At 47.0% G+C, this 16,649-nt stretch overlaps 1 protein-coding gene across 11 annotated transcripts in view; it reads right to left on the bottom strand.

Annotated features, from left to right (window-relative positions):
* Window positions 1-16,649, bottom strand: part of ripor3 (RIPOR family member 3) — a 318,117-nt gene that overhangs the window by 92,281 nt on the left and 209,187 nt on the right. For all 11 annotated transcript variants that reach the window (XR_005461375.1, XM_038803147.1, XM_038803155.1 and 8 more), the window contains one exon: window positions 5,038-5,163. Coding sequence is in view for 10 of the 11 variants with exons in the window: in XM_038803147.1 (XP_038659075.1) it covers window positions 5,038-5,163 (126 nt within the window). In the remaining variant the exon portion in view is untranslated. The remainder of the gene's footprint in view (window positions 1-5,037; window positions 5,164-16,649) is intronic.

Genomic DNA, 16,649 nt, shown 5'->3' with positions numbered 1-16,649 from the left:
GCCCTGACACTTCCTCACCCCCTTCCCCCCTCGCCCCGACACTTCCTCACCCCCCTCGCCCCGACATTTCCTCACCCCCCTCACCCTGACACTTCCTCACCCCCCCTCGCCCCGACATTTCCTCACCCCCTCACCCCGACATTTCCTCACCCCCCTCACCCCGACACTTCCTCACCCCCTCACCCCGACACTTCCTCAACCCCCTCGCCCCGACACTTCCTCACCCCCCTCGCCCCGACACATCCTCACCCCCCCCACCCCGACACTTCCTCCCCCCCCTCGCCCCGACACTTCCTCACCCCCTCGCCCCGACATTCCTCCCCCCCCCTCGCCCCGACACTTCCCCCCCTCGCCCCGACACTTCCTCGCCCCCCTCGCCCCAACACTTCCTCCCCCCCCCTCGCCCCGACACATCCCACACCCCCCCACACCCCGACACTTCCTCCCCCCCCTCACCCCGACACTTCCTCACCCCCCCCACCCCAACACCTCCCTCACCGCCCCTCGCCCCAACACTTCCTCACCCCCTCTCGCCCCAACACCTCCTCACCCCCCTTCCCCCCCTCGCCCCGACACTTCCTCACCCCCCTTGCCCTGACCTTCCTCACCCCCCGTCGCCCCGACACTTCCTCGCCCCCCTCGCCCCGACACTTCCTCACCCCCCTCGCCCCGACACTTCCTCACCCCCCTCGCCCTGACACTTCCTCACCCCCCCTCGCCCCGACACTTCCTCACCCCCCTCGCCCCGACACTTCCTCACCCCCCCTCGCCCTGACACTTCCTCACCCCCCCTCGCCCCGACACTTCCTCACCCCCCTCGCCCCGACACTTCCTCACCCCCCTCGCCCCGACACTTCCTCCCCCCCTCACCCCGACACTTCCTCACCCCCCCTCGCCCCGACACTTCCTCACCCTCCTCGCCCCGACACTTCCTCACCCCCCTCGCCCCGACACTTCCTCCCCCCCTCACCCCGACACTTCCTCACCCCCCCTCGCCCCGACACTTCCTCACCCCCCCTCGCCCCGACACTTCCTCACCCCCCTCGCCCCGACACTTCCTCACCCCCCTCACCCCGACACTTCCTCACCCCCCTCGCCCCGACACTTCCTCACCCTCCTCGCCCCGACACTTCCTCACCCCCCTCGCCCTGACACATCCTCCACCCTTGCCCTGACAATTCCTCCCCCTTGCCCAAATACTTCCCCCCCGTCCAACATTTTCCCCCTCACCCCTGACAACCTCGAAACTCCTCGCCCCAAAATTGCCCCTTTCCGTCATTCCCTGACTTTCCCTTTTGCTGCCTCGCCCCGACTGCCCCCCCTCACCGCTCATCCCACGCTCTCCCTCGCCCCAGCCCCAATGCTCACCCTCGCTGCCTCGCCCTACCTCGTCCTGACATTTCCCCCCCCCTCATCCCGACACTTCACCCCCCCCCCTGCCCCGACACCCCTGAAACTCCTCCTCGCCCCAAATCACCCCCTCTACCCGCAACTCTCCCCGCAACTCCTCTTGCCCCAAAACTCCCCTTCGCCCCAACCTCCCCCTGGCCACATCGCTCGGACACTCCCACATGCCACCTTTCCCCGATGCTGCTCCTCGTCACCACACCATGATGCGCCTCCTCGCCACGTCACCCCGACTCTCCCCCTCGCCGCCTTGCCCCACCACTTGTTTGATATTCCTCCTGACCCTCCTGCCCACCATCTCTCCTGATCCTCTCAGTGCCTCACCCTGAACTTCCTGCCCACTGCTTCACCTCTCGCCTCCAGCCCACTGCCCCTCGCTGACCCTTCCGCCCACAGCCTCTCGCTGACCCTTGCAGTTGCCACCTCTCCCACTTGCTGCTTCCATCCCACTATCCAACCCTCTAATGTGCTGCTTCCCTCTTGCTCCTCAACCTTTCCTCCCATTCCATGATCCTTCGAATCGTGCCTCTTTCTTCCTGCCACTCTCACTTCCTCCCTATCCCAGGCTCTCGCTCACAGTGATGGTTCGGGAGTCGGAAGCAGCGAGAGGATGTGGGAGCAGGAAAATCGGGAGTAGCTGAGTCAGCGGGAGAGGGGATGTGGTGAGTGGGAGGGTCATACATCAGGAGGGAAACGGAGAGTGGGAGAGTAAAGGAGCGGGTAGGAAGCAGCAGGTAGGATGGAAGTAGGGAGAAGGGTTAGGGAGTTGGCAGGAAGCAGCAAGTGGAAGACACGGCGGGCTGGAGGTGGGAAGTGGTTAGCAGAAGCTGAGTTATTAAGAGGGTTTTTGGGCCAATTAGGTCCAAAGCAGCCAAGATTTTTTAATGTAAAAATTACAGATTCTTATTACATGTTTTCTTATGGGAAAATAATTTTGGTCTAGTTCATTTTCGTTTGACACACCGCTTTTAGGAACAAATTAAGAGTACTAAGGGATAGCTGTATGTAAATATATTAGTCTATATTCAGCAGGGATTGCACTCAGTCGAATTTTACAATTAGAGGTTGGCACAGTGGTTAGCACTGCTCCCTCACAGCGCCAGGGACCGGGTTTGATTCCGACCTCGGGTAACTGTCTACGTGGGTTTCCTCCAGGTGATCCGGTTTCCTCTGACAATCCAAAAATGTGCAGGTTAGGTGATTTGGCTATGCTAAATTGCCCCCTATTCTCAGATTATGAGAATAGGGCGGGGATTGGAGAGGGCCTAGGTCGTATGCTCCTTCACAGGGTCGGTGCACCCTCGATGGACCGAATGGCCTCCTTCTGCACTGTAGTGATTCAATTCTATTCTAATCCTGAGTTCAGATTTGTGGGTGTGCCTTAGCACTAATTCGAGATGCAAATGAAGACCAAGTATCATTTGCATTAACATGAGAGCAGAGCAGCAACCAACAACTAGAAATACAAAGAAAAGACTGTTACTGATAGCACCATTTGTTCTCGAAAGCTATGCTCATGCACACATCCATGTGAAATCTAAACTGTCAATTGGAGTGCATGTCTTATCTGCTTTGTTGCTCATGCCAGGAAAATCCCCAATTCTGAAATGTTTTAATTATCTAGAGCGTGTACTGAATTGAAAACCCTAATGTGCGATTCAAAGCTGTGATACAGCCAAACCTGACGCTAAAGTTGAGATTACCAGACAAATTCATGTGTACCCAGATTTCACTCGTATTTTATGAAGACAATTATTTTCATTATGGTATTATCAGTTATTAGATACTAACCAATGTCAGTAAAAAAGCTAGACACTAAATTGAGCACTGCGAGTACTTGCCACAGCATAAACATCTGTGCAAAGGAACTATTTGATAGTAGTCACAAATATTCATTTAAGTGCAATATGTGGTCAGTAGATTGTTTCGCAACCTCGTTACTCATTTGTAAAAACTTAGGGCTGATTTCACAGGTATTAATTTCACAAGTCACACTGTAATCAAGACCTCATTGTCTAAATCAAAAATGCATTTAATGGTCACAATGCCGTACTTTTGAACTATTGTGTTCTTATTCAACTTCCTGTATGTGGAGATGTTTATTTTTATCCAATCTTCTAGCCTCATTTAGTGCACCCTGTCTATGCAACATTTGTGTACAGTTCCAGAATTATAAGGAAAAATCTACTATTTAGAAAATAATTGGTAGATATTGCATTGTAACATTTTGACATTTCAAAGGAATTCCTGGAAAATTAACTAGGGATATATGAACTTCACCTTGTGCTTTTGAGAAGTTTCTAAATAAAATAAATGATACAAGTTGACCTACACTGCTTGGAATTTACCAGCTGTTCATGTCGGTGGGATCTTCCGGTACCACCGACGCGCACCCCAGCCTTGGGTTTCGCAGCGACAAGGGGTGCATTCAACGGGAAATCCCATTGACAATGGCAGGACCAGAAGATCCTGCTGACAAGCTGCCTCCGCCGCTATAAAACAAGTGGTGGGTTGCGCAGAAAATCCCATACACTATTTCAAATGTTTGGTTGAAAAGTAACACTAACATCATATTTGGATATCTCAATCAGGGGCAGGACTCTCCGACCGACCCTCCGCCGAGTCGGAGAATCGCCCGGGGCCAGCGTCAATCCCGCCCCCGCCGTGTCCTGAATTCTCCGCCACCCGAGATTTGGCCGGGGCGGGAATCGCGCCGCGCCAGTCGGCGGGGCCCCTGCGGCGGTTCTCCGGCCCGCGATGGGCCGAACTAGCTGACTAGCCTCTCCCGCCGGTGTGGATTTAACCACCTACCTGACCGGTGGGATTGGCGGCGCGGACGGGCAGCGGGGTCCTGACCCCGGGGGGTGCCCCCACTGTGGCGATCGGGGCGATCGGCGGGCGGGCCTGTGCCATGGGGCATTCTTTTTCTTCCGCCTTCACCGTGGTCTTCACCATGGCAGAGGCGGAAGAAACCCCCCTCCCCTGCGCATGCGCCAGGATGACATCAGCAGCCGCTGAGCCTCCGGCGCATGCGCGGACGTACGCCAGCCAGCGAAGTCCTTTCGGCCCCGGCTGGCGTGGCGCCAAAGGACGTTCACACCAGCCGGCGGAGCGGGGACCACTCCGGTGCGGGCCTAGCCACTCAATGTGAGGGCTTGGGCCCTACTTCCGCACCTTTGGGGTGGCCCGACGCCGGAGTGGTTCACGCCACTCCAACACGCCGGGAACCCCCGCCCTGCCAGGTAGGGGAGAATCCCGGCCCCAGTTTCTCATGAACTTGGATCCAAGCATAAATATAATTATGACCCCCCTTCCAAATTCTCCTTCCTCTCATCAGAGACAACTTTCGCTACACTCAGGATTTCTGAAATAGAATACATGTGATCAGTCACTCAACTCATTTACAATTGGCCTCCAAGTCGTCCATTGGAATGAGTAATGAGAGAGATATACAAATTCGCCAGGTGTAATATGGAAACTCAACTTGTGGGGGTTAAGGCAATTTATTGGTGTAAAAAGGAAGTTTTATCTTTATATGGTCCTTGCTACATTGAACCTAGGAACACTTGATGCAGAATTTTAATGAAAATTTACCATAAAACCATCCATTCTAAATTTACAACTAAGTACCTTTATTTCAATGTCTTCATTAATGTGAGGTAGGAAGGCCATTTCTTCTTCATCCCATGTTTGTTTGTCATCAGCATCAATCTTTCCTTTTAACTTCCACCTCTGTCGACCATACTTAATCAACACCTGTATAAAAGTAGAGGTTTTTTTTCAGAACGTGACCTTAGAGTGAGGCACAGAGTTTTAACTTCAAAACTGTAACAGAAGTTTGATTATAGCTCTACTCATTGCACGATGTTGGCTAGTTACATGTAGTTTGTATGAGATAATTTCAGTCAAAAACCTTTCCAGCTAACACATTATTGGATAGAAATTCCATTACAGGATCTCCAATAGCTTAGCAGGTTTATCTCGGAGAAATCTCAGCACCCAAGTTCGTGGTTTGATTTCCAGTTTAAATAATATTTGGATCTCTCTATGGGTAACTTGTGGCTTGATCTGTTTTAGAAAAGTTTCCTGCTACTTATGAGATGACTGAGGTCTAATTCTGATAGGTTTCTTCATAAACATATTTAGTTACACCAAAATACATAATAAGCATTGAGGTAAGTACATCTCTTTCTGGTGCAGATTATTCCATCATACGTTCTCAGTCTTTTGCACATGACTGTTGATGTCACTGTTACATCATGGTACACATCACTATCTCATTACCATAACTATTAACCCATTAGTCCACATCTGCCCCCAAGTATAATCTCAACTTTTTAAATAACAATCTTATACTATTTTTATAAATTATTTACATTCAATTTTTGAATTTCTGTACTGTTCTGTTACAGATTCTATCCAACTCCTACCCTTCCCCTCCTCCAAGTCGACATTATAAAGGGCTTCAATCTCCCACAATGTTCTCAGATCTCTTGGAGGACATTGTGGACGCTTGCCTTTTCCCTGGCAAACAAACACATTGGCAAAGTGCAATACCAGCTTTCCATAACTTCTGTAATTGGGTTGTCATCTCTACCACGACTGAACTGTAAAGGTTTTGAAGTTCATCTTCAATGAAAGATGGATTCAAGAAAGAAGACTTCAGGACATGGATAATCACGCTATCATGAACAAGAAGAGGGCAAATATTCTCTCTGAAATCTCCTGCTCCATCTTGGCACACCGGAGAAATGCCTGAGAAGATTAAGTATCTTTAACTTTAGCGAAAAATTGTCCAGCTACATCATTCATAGCTGCTTTGGGAATGGAAAAAGTATTAATTTTCAGAGATTTGAACAAATCTGGAGGACAAGAGGAAGAGTAACAAAAATCCTGCAGTGATTGGAGGATAAGAAGAAAATATGACTTTCCTACTTTCGCTCTCTGTATGTAGTGGTAACCTGACCACAATTGCTTCAGCATGAGGCTGCTCCACTGTTGGCAATCGGATGAGAGTGTCAGCATAAGAAGATGAGGCTACATTATCTTCACAATGGAATGGATCTCCAGGACTGAATCTAAATGAAATTTCTGTGTAACATTCTTCAACTGTAGAAGCACTGTAATTTTGGCCTCTGCTTCTACACTAAAGGATGACTTTAGTGAAAGGATGATTTGCTGATAAGATTGAAGTATGGGCGTCAAGTTACTTTCTCACAAACTAATAGGCTGTATCTATATCTAGCGATATGACCCACCGTGGAATCAAGAACTTTGTTCTGCTTGGACAGCTCACTGCGGTCAGCCAGTGATATACAATGCACCTCCATGTAAGTGTTTGACCACTCTAAATGCATGACCACCCACTTTGTGTTAAAATCTATCTGCCACTTTACTGCCCACTCCACCAACCCATCTATATCATTTTGGAGATTATAGCTATCCTCTATACTATCCACTACTTTGTCATTCTTTGTGGGCAGCACGGTAGCATGGTGGTTAGCATAAATGCTTCACAGCTCCAGGGTCCCAGGTTCGGTTCCCGGCTGGGTCACTGTCTGTGCGGAGTCTGCACGTCCTCCCCGTGTGTGCGTGGATTTCCTCCGGGTGCTCCGGTTTCCTCCCACAGTCCAAAGATGTGCGGGTTAGGTGGATTGGCCATGCTAAATTGCCCGTAGTGTCCTAAAAAAAAGTAAGGTTAAGGGGGGGATTGTTGGGTTACGGGTATAGAGTGGATACGTGGGTTTGAGTAGGGTGATCATTGCTCGGCACAACATCGAGGGCCGAAGGGCCTGTTCTGTGCTGTACTGTTCTATGTTCTTTGTGCCGTCTGCAAATTTCCTAATCATGTTCCCCATGTTTATGTCCAAATCGTTAATATATAACACAAATAGTAAGGGTCCCAACATCGAGATTCTCTGGCCTTCCCGTAGTGTGTTTCCTGGTGGTGGGAGGTGACCCGCCATACGCCTGTGATGGGATCACTGGTCCCACCGCTTTCAATGGGCTTTCCCACTGAATCCATTCCATGCCGCCGGGAAACCCGCGGCAGGGGTGGGCTGTCGGCAGGACCAGAAGATCCCACTTGGCGTTAGCAGCTGGAAGATCTCGCCCCCTATCTCTATTACAATTTGAAATCCAACACAGAGGTAGAGAATTTTTAAATCGAAAAAATATCCGGTGCAAAAATCATCGACTTCTTAAAAAATGGAAAAGCTTTGATAAAAGAGTCTATCTCCAGAAACTGCAGTTTACCTGGACTTCAGCTTCACTGAAATTTCAAGACCACCGTGAAAAACTTGCTGCAGCCCAATACCAGCCAAGGACTCGGAAACATTGAACTTTCTATTTTTCACCATTTAGCATTAAATTTTAATTTGACCAATAAGTGCCTTCCTACTGTAAAATTTGTATTTTTGCATGCTTTTGTGTGTGTGTGTCCTAAAAGTTGTGGGTTTGCCTTTTCAAATATTTTTCTATCTCTTCTTGGGTGCGTTTTTAGCTCAGTAAAAACAAATCCTTTTGTGTTTTAAACTCAGGAATGCCAATCGGACTAGTTTCTTTGCATTCAGCATGTAAATGGTTAAGCACAGGCATTGAGTAAATACCGTCATCCTTCTGAATTTACAAAAGAGCCTTGTTATGGCCAGACCAGGAATGGTAGAATGAGGGAGAACTTTCACTCCTCCTCACGTGGTTGTAACACTCTTGCAGGACAAGGTGGTGTACAATTAAAGGCAGCAGCACTTAAATGGCAGGATGCAGGTTTGGTTGTACTTCCTCGTTCCCATAGAGCAGATGGTAATTGCCATTATTGGCGCTGTGATGACTCAGGCCTTAGCCAGTGGTGAGGCTGAATGATGTCCTTCTCACATCACACTTCCGCTCATCCCACAATCTCTTCTGATTTGCAAATTGCAGATAGTTTCCCCTCTCCTCTCAACACAACCTACCCTTTTGTGCCACTTTCCCTTCAAATATCCAAGAAATGCCACCTGACCAGGCAGAGGAGTGGGAAGAGCAGGAAGACAGTGTTCCGACTGGGTGCAGTGGAGTGAGTAATCTCCCCTTCTATTCAGCCTCCTCGGTTGGTCGTACAAATGTATTAAAATTTAGTTTCCCTGTAAATGCCTTTCCAATCCAAATGTATACTTGTTAATAAGGAAACAAATCAAACCAGGTTTTCTTGAATCAAAGAAACAGTAAGTTTATTACTCTGAGAAAAATAAGAAAGATGTGACAATGCACACACTTGGAGATATCAGAAGTAAGAAGGCTAATGCCCAATAAAAGTTAAAATAATATACAATTAAGTCCTTTGCTTGTCTCTGAGGTGTAGATTGTTGAATGTTGTGGCCACTTGAAGTTAGTTGGTATCCTGAATTCTGGAGTTGACTTAGGTCAGATCTGCACTTTGTTGAAGACACTCTTTTAGCTTCAGAGATATTTTTACTGCACTCTTCCACCAGTATTTTCAGATGACTGTGATGTTTCTTTCTCCTCCTTCCCGATTCTGCTTGGCAGCACCAGTTTTTAAAACTCTTGTCTGTATATTCCCAGAAATAATTGAATTAACATAGCCTACGGTCATTGTGGCAGACCAGTAATTCATTTCTTTTAATCTCTTGATCTCTGAAGCGTTTGGCACATTTCAATATAGAAATCAAGGGAACTTTCTTTCAGCCTCCAAAGGAGATTTTGAATGTCTGATAAGCGATTGGTTAGTTAGCAGTTCCCGCTGTCGTGATAAAACTACAGTTGATCAACGTCCATCATTTGCATTTTGAATGCCTTCCTTTCAAGAGAGCCCCTGTTTCAAGTGGCCAGTGACACCCCCAGGTGTGAAAATTCTTTGCAAAAGGTCTGCAGTGCAATCCATATAGAAACTTTCCAGAGAAGCGGTCAACTTACAGTATCAGACATCTGGTGAATCATGGCATCCATTTATGAACAGTTTATTATCTTATTTTTCTTTAGACATGTGTTCTTTTATCAGTTCGATATGCCTGCAGTTAGCTGGTGAAGCGGTAGGTCGATCTCACTCTGTCCCAGTTTACAATTGTTTTTATAACACCAATAAGTAGAAATACTGACACCTGCAGTCACCAGCTGAGATACAGACACCACATATACTTTTAATGGATAGCTTTGAGCCTCTTTTTTCCCTGCACCCCTCACCCCACTCCCACTTCCCTCACGTTCATGTGCCTTTCTCCTTTTTGATAACCAAGAACTCGAGAGTGGTTGAGGAATGTGGCGCAAAAATAAGAGACTTATGATGATGAAACACTATACTTTGATCTCACAATCACCAGCTCAGATACTCACACTACATGCACTTTAGAGAGTAGTAAAGAGGCAAGATCTGAATGCAGTGATTTTCCAGGTACAAGTAGCCTGCAACCAGGGCAAGAGGCAAGAGTAACACAGGTGCCAGCCCCACAGAGGGTGATATCACACTTGAGTTTTACTGCAAAGGACTCAGATGAGGACTCTGTCAGGATAAAATAGATGAAAAGGCTGATGGACATGCACATTGGAATGCTTGCTATATTGGCAAGTCTGCCAGAAGGTCGCTGTCACTGTTAAAGAGATGGAAGAGTCTGGCATCAACTTGGACAGAGCTTTCTGCAAAGCTTGAAGCCCAGTATGGTGGTGACCAACTCAAGGAGTACACCATGTACCTGATGGCCAACGTCTTAGCTTTCATTGCAGCAGAATGAAAACTCTCCACATGCAGATCTTGCCTCTACGCCACATGTAGTGTGTGTATCTGAGTTGGTGAATGTGAGACTTGGTGGTAGCATTTCATTATCATCAATATCCTCTTTTTGTTCTCATATTCCTACACCACCGCTTAGCAGATTATGCAGGATAATCAGAAGTCACCCAATGTCTGGTCACTGCAATGAAGTTCTTAAGTTTCACCTGTTGCTGTGTAAGTGCAGTTTGCTGTAATGCAGGTTGTGAATACCGGCGCTCAAAGGGACTTGCAAGGCCTTACGGATGTTCAGCAACCTCCATACTGGGATTGCTGAGATATTGACCCAGGGAGGAGTAGAAATCTGCTGTCCACCTTCAGGGTAGCAGCATTAACCTTTCCACCACTGTCACTCCACCACTGTCCTTGCAATTTCCTGTCCACCAGCCAGCCCAGACTGTTGTTGCCCAGGTCAAGGGGTGCAGTCTGAAGCCTGCCGATCTAAGTTCCGGACTGCTTAAGGTCGTCTTGCAGTTTCCGCCTCTGAAAGTCAGCAGTCTTCCACTAGCCGTGCTGCAGTATATGTAACATTGCATAGAGCAGGCAAAAGCGCACAGAAGGTAGGCACAAAAGGAATGCACAAGGGTAACTAGTTTTTATGAAAACTTGGATGGTGTGCTTGATAATGTTGGGTTAGAATGTTGGTTTTACAGTGGGGTTTTTTTCAACATTCTGGCAAAAAAGATGTTGTGATGGTGAGTAACAGAGGGCAGGTAAGGTGTGGGACTGTTGAATGGGCAACTGAGTTTATATTCACTGGTACCTCAATCTGATAAGCTGATCGTTGACAGCCAGCTGGAAGGGATGTATTGCTTGCTTCTTCTTATCTTCCTCATCCTCTTTATCTGGTCAGTGTATAGCCAGTGCCAATGCTGTGCCCTCATGATGATGAGGGTGTGCAGGCTGCAACAGAGCATGAATAATCATGACACATGCCTTGGTGAGTGCAGGGCTTCTCCAGAATGGTCCAGGAGGCGGATGCATTGCTTTGACACCTTAATTATGTCTGCTTGATGACATTTTGTGTGGCAGCAGGGCTTTCATTATGTGCTAACGCTAACCACGTGTGATTGAATTGTGCACCATAATTATGATACAGGTGGTAAATGGATATTCCTTGTTAACCAGTAGTGATTCTCTGGGTTTGAGGTGGTGGCCCAAATACTAATAGTACAGCAGACTGGCGAATAACAGAGGCATCGTGGCTATTGCTAGGACACTGGGCATTTTAGCTGCATGATGTGCTGATCATGGTCACACACCAACTATACACTCAGGGAGTGGTTTTCTGCATTTAGACGTAACGCTCACTAAGCAATTTGTGGGCAATCAATGGCCCTAAAACATAGGAAGCTTGCTACCCTGGTGAAGCCAAGTACAGCATACCTCCCAGCATACAATGTGTCAATGACCTGCCTGACACAGTAGTAGACAGTGAACTGCGAGGCATTAGAGATGTCACCTGTTTCAGCCTGAAAAGAACCTGACATGGTGAAATTCAAGGCCACAGACACCTTCATAGCCAACTGCAGGACTGTCCTGTCCGCACTCTAATGTTGTAGGATTTCAGTGGGAACTCCTTTGCAAAATGGAGACTTCACTGTTCTTTGCTGAGGGGTAAGAGAATTCTTTCCTGATGACTCTGGTGAGATGCTAATGCCTCCTCCTTTTCCTTCTTTTTTGAGAAGCTTGTCCTCCTCTACCTTGCCTCTGATCAATCTTCCTGTCATGTTGCAGGTCAAGGAGCCCCATGTCTGGGAACATGTGGTCTGCACAGAACCCTTGGAGTGAAAAGCACTATGTGAAACACCGCTCTCTGCAAATTTTCAAGTAGTAGAAAAAAACTTTACAATTCGGCAGCAGCCTGTAGACCTCCCAAAAGCAGTTCATGATTTATTTAAATTGTACGGTGGTGGGGGATTCTTTCTACTGGTGAAGACATGTTCAATTGTGCATGTTTAAGGGAGGGCATTAGCTGACGTGTTCAGATTAAAGATGGCATCGATGCGTAAAATCAGTATTAAATACTGACTAACGTCACAATCTATTTATAATGCCCTTACCAAAATGGCACCTGGTGCGGCTAGTCCCTGAAGTGTGTACACATGGTACAGATTCTATTTTGTACCCTAAATGCCACACATTGTGCTGAAAAAAATGGACAACATGTAGCCAAATCTTGTCATCAATATTTCTTAATGTGTATATATCAGATGATAACACATTTAAAGAATGGTCAGTTGGGTGAGGTGTAGGGCAATGCCTCGCACCTGTGGAACTATATCTCAATGAGAAGCGCTTCAGGAGGAAGAAAATTAGAGACTAAAATTCCATTACATCATCTTGAATAAGAACTGAACTACAAAGAGGCCTGAATGGAAGCAGGCAAAATTGACAATAGAGCTTTCTAGTTTCCTTCATTTTATGTAAAATAAGCATTGTATTTAATCAAGAAAATATTCAATTCAATCTGAAACTATACGTGGGTTGAGCATGTTCCTGCTTAACTGCTTTCACATGAATGCGAAATTCCACCTCCTCCACATACTTATTGATTCAAGGAGATGGATTCCTCTTTACTCATATTGTTCCAACACGTTTGAACACCCCCTGCTAACTGACCCACGATCTGTGGTGTCAGATTGCTTTTGGCAAGCCTCAGAACTGCTGGCACGCAACACATGCATCTCTGAGTAAACAAGTGAATTTCGGAGAATAAACAGAATTGAAAGAAATATTTGAATTTGAATGTCTGCTTTTGCAAGATAAAGCGGCTTTTTAAATCACCATCTTGTAATCTTGTCCATGTAGCTTCTTCATTTCACATTCTTCACACACAAGAGTCTGATTCCTGTTGGTCCTTTGGAGTTACATGCTCAGCACACGATGTTGCCAACATCAGCTGGATGTATGACTTGTTGTTTCCCAATGTGCCTGAGCATCAGTTCTTTTTCCTTTAGCTGCAGTACCGTGTGACCCAGTAACAGTCACATACCTCAAATCTTGGATATAGCTGTAGATAAATAAAATAGTTTTTCTTCGCTCAGATTGTTTGCTAGTTCAGAATGTTCTTTCAAGAGTAAGGGTTGATGGTGGGGGGGGGGGGGGGGGGGGGGGAGAGAACATCCAGCTGATTTGTCCTTCGGGTCCCCATAATAAACAATGAAACTGACATGAAATGCCTTCTTTAACTCTTGCTGGAGGGTTATAATGTTTTAAGGACGGTAATCTAATCCATTTTCAAATGTCCGTTTCTGGATCTTTCAGTAACTCAATTTACTCTAGATTTCTTCAGATTGTCTGTTGCATCATTTTGTAGGGGAGTCCCAACGTCCCAGTGCCTCTGTTCACTCAAGACAGGATAAATCAGTGAGCTTTTGGTAACAAGCCATCAGATAACATTTTCTATTACTCATTATTAGTGCCTGAAATTACCTGATACTGCTATAGGATCTCTTTGTTATCCTTTAAAAGTGATAGAGCATTTCAACTTCAGAGCTCATTTTAATACTAAATTATCAGGAAAATGTATTTATAAAAATCAGTGGTTTTAAAATATATGGGGCTGGATTCTCCGCAGCCCAGCGCCAAAATTGCGTTTGGTGTGGGGGTGTAGAATCAACTTTCCGGCGATTCACCACCAGATTTGACCACATCAATGATCCCTGGAATGAAGAGCTTGTTGTATGAGGAACAATTGAGTACTCTGGGTCTGTACTCGTTGGATTTTAGAAAGATGAGGGGTGATCTTATTGAAACTTACAGGATACTGCGTGGCCTGGATAGAGAGGATGTGGAACGGATGTTTCCACTTGTAGGAAAAACTAGAAGCAGAGGACACAATCTCAGACTAAAGGAATGATCCTTTAAAACAGACATGAGGAGGAATTTCTTCAGCCAGAGGGTGGTGAATCTTTGGCCGCAGAAGGCTGTGGAGGCCAAATCACTGAGTGCCTTTGAGACATAGATAGATAGGTTCTTGATTAATAAGGGGATTAGGGGTTATGGGGAGAAGGCAGGAGAATGGAGATGAGAAAAATATCAGCCATGATATCAGCCCCCTTCATGAAAGTCCTCAATGCCAGGGCTCCGCAGGGCTGTGTAGTTAGCCCCCAACGATACTCCCTAAACCAGGGGTGGGCAAACTTTTCCGTGCAAGGGCCACATTCAGAAATTCACAATTTTAAAGGGCCGCATAGTATATTAATTAATAGTCCCGGTTGTAACCAATTAGCGTGCGACATATACCTCAGCGCTTCCCCCGGCGGCATCCTGCCTTTAGCCCTCTTTTTCTCTACTTTTCAAAAATGGCGCTTCACCCGGTTATGATTCTGGGTGCCTCATATAGAACATAGAACAGTACAGCACAGAACAGGCCCTTCGGCCCTCGATGTTGTGCCGAGCAATGATCACCCTACTCAAGTCAACGTATCCACCCTATACCAGTAACCCAACAGCCCCCCCCCCCCCCCCCCCCCCCCCCCCCCAATTAACCTTATTAAAAAAAAATGTTTTTTAAAAATGTGTTTTTTTTATGACTTGATCTTGGTGGGCCGCATAAAAACCTTTGGGGGGGCGCATGCGGCCCGCGGGCCATAGTTTGCCCACCCCTGCCCTAAACACACACGACTACGTGGCAACATTTGGCTCCAACTCCATCTACAAGTTTGCTGATGACACAACCACAGTGGGCCGGATCTCAAACAACGGTGAATCAGAATACAGGAGGGAGATATAGAACCTAGTGGAGTGGTGTAACAACAACAATCTCTCCCTCAATGTCAGCAAAACTAAAGAGCTGGTCATTGACTTCAGGAAGCAAAGTATCGTACACAGCACACCCCTGTCTGCATCAACGAGGCCGCGGTGGAGATGGTTGACAGCTTCAAATTCCTAAGTGTGCACATCACGAACAATCTGCTCTGGTCCACCCACATTGTCGCTACGACCAGGAAAGCACGAAAGCACTTATACTTTCTCAGGAAACTAAGGAAATTCGGCATGTCCACATTGATTCTTACCAATTTTTACAGGTGCACCATAGAAAGCATCCTATCTGGCTGCATCACAGCCTGGTATGGCAACTGCTCAGCTCAAGACCATAAGAAACTACAGGGAGTAGTGAACACAGCCACCTCCCATCCATCAACTCTGTCTACACTTCCCACTGCCTTGGGAAAGCGAGCAGCATAATCATTTGGGAAAGTGGGCAGCATAATCAAAGACCTCTCCCACCCTGTTTATTCACTCTTTCAACTTCTTCCATCGGGTAGGAGATACAAAGGTCTGAGAACAAGCCCTAACAGATTCAAAAACAGGTTCTTGCCTGCTATTACCAGACTCCGAAACAACCTCCTTATGAACTGATCTGATCTCTTCGCACATCTTCTCTACTGAGTAGCACTACACCTGATGCCTGTGTCTATTTTATTTTCATGTATGGAGTGTTCTGCCTGAACTGTACACAGAACAATAATTTTCATGTATCTCAGTACACTATTGGGTTCATTTGGAGCCATTTTGCCTCTACCCCCCGCATCACCACGGGGGTACGCATGTCAAGTTACTGATGGATCATTGCCTCAAAACATGTTTCAATTTTGTGCTTCCTAACTTGGCAAGGAGGGTGAAGGTGCATCAGGCCTTCCAGAAAAGTCAACAGACGACCCAGAGGGCCGACAGATCTTTCCGGGTGGGAGACCCAGTTTTGGTTTGTAACTTCGCCTCGGGGCCACTGTGGTTAGCCAGATCGATTGTGTCCCTGTCTGGGCCCATGTCATATGTGGTGAATATAAATGGACGGACCACCAAAAAGCATATTGACCATTTGAGGTGCCGGGAGGCGATTTCAGAGCAGACGAGTCCACTGGGATTATCAACACTCCTGTTAATGTCTCTGAACAGAGGGAACTGAGAACTCCTGAATTAATCCAGCCAGCTGTAACATTGGAAGCCAGTGAGGCCAGTTCAGCTACCAAGCAGATGGTGCCTCCTGAACTGTGCCCGGCACCTGACCACCTCAAAGGATGTCAAGCTTGTGGGAGGAGTATGGAGGTTTAAGAGGACTCGGAGGTCCCTGGACCAACTGACTCTTTGATGAACTCTTTCTTCCCTGATGTCTTTTGCCACGTATATAGAACCTGTAAATAGTTCTTGTGTAAGATGTAATAAGGTACTGAAGGGGGGAGAGGCGTGGTAGTGTGGCCCTTTTAGGGGGCGGGCCTGGTGGCCCTTGTGAGCAGTTCGGGGCCAATCGCAAGGAAGAGTGTGAACTAATATAAAACCCCTTGGGGTCAAGGACTGTGCTCCATTCAATTTCCCCCTTACACAGCTGAGTATGAACTCCTCTGGTAAGCCCTTGTGGGGTTTCCCCTTAACAAGGGAAATCCATATAGTATAGAACCCTGACCTCCGTCCTTCAGGGAGAGGAGTTATAATCTTTTGTGGTTTTGTGTACACCGTAATAAACCTATCGTTAATT

Source organism: Scyliorhinus canicula, chromosome 7 (assembly GCF_902713615.1).
Source record: "Scyliorhinus canicula chromosome 7, sScyCan1.1, whole genome shotgun sequence".
NCBI lineage: Eukaryota > Metazoa > Chordata > Chondrichthyes > Carcharhiniformes > Scyliorhinidae > Scyliorhinus > Scyliorhinus canicula.
The sequence above is the reverse complement of the archived record's forward strand: the minus strand, read 5'-3'. Positions and strand labels throughout refer to the sequence as shown.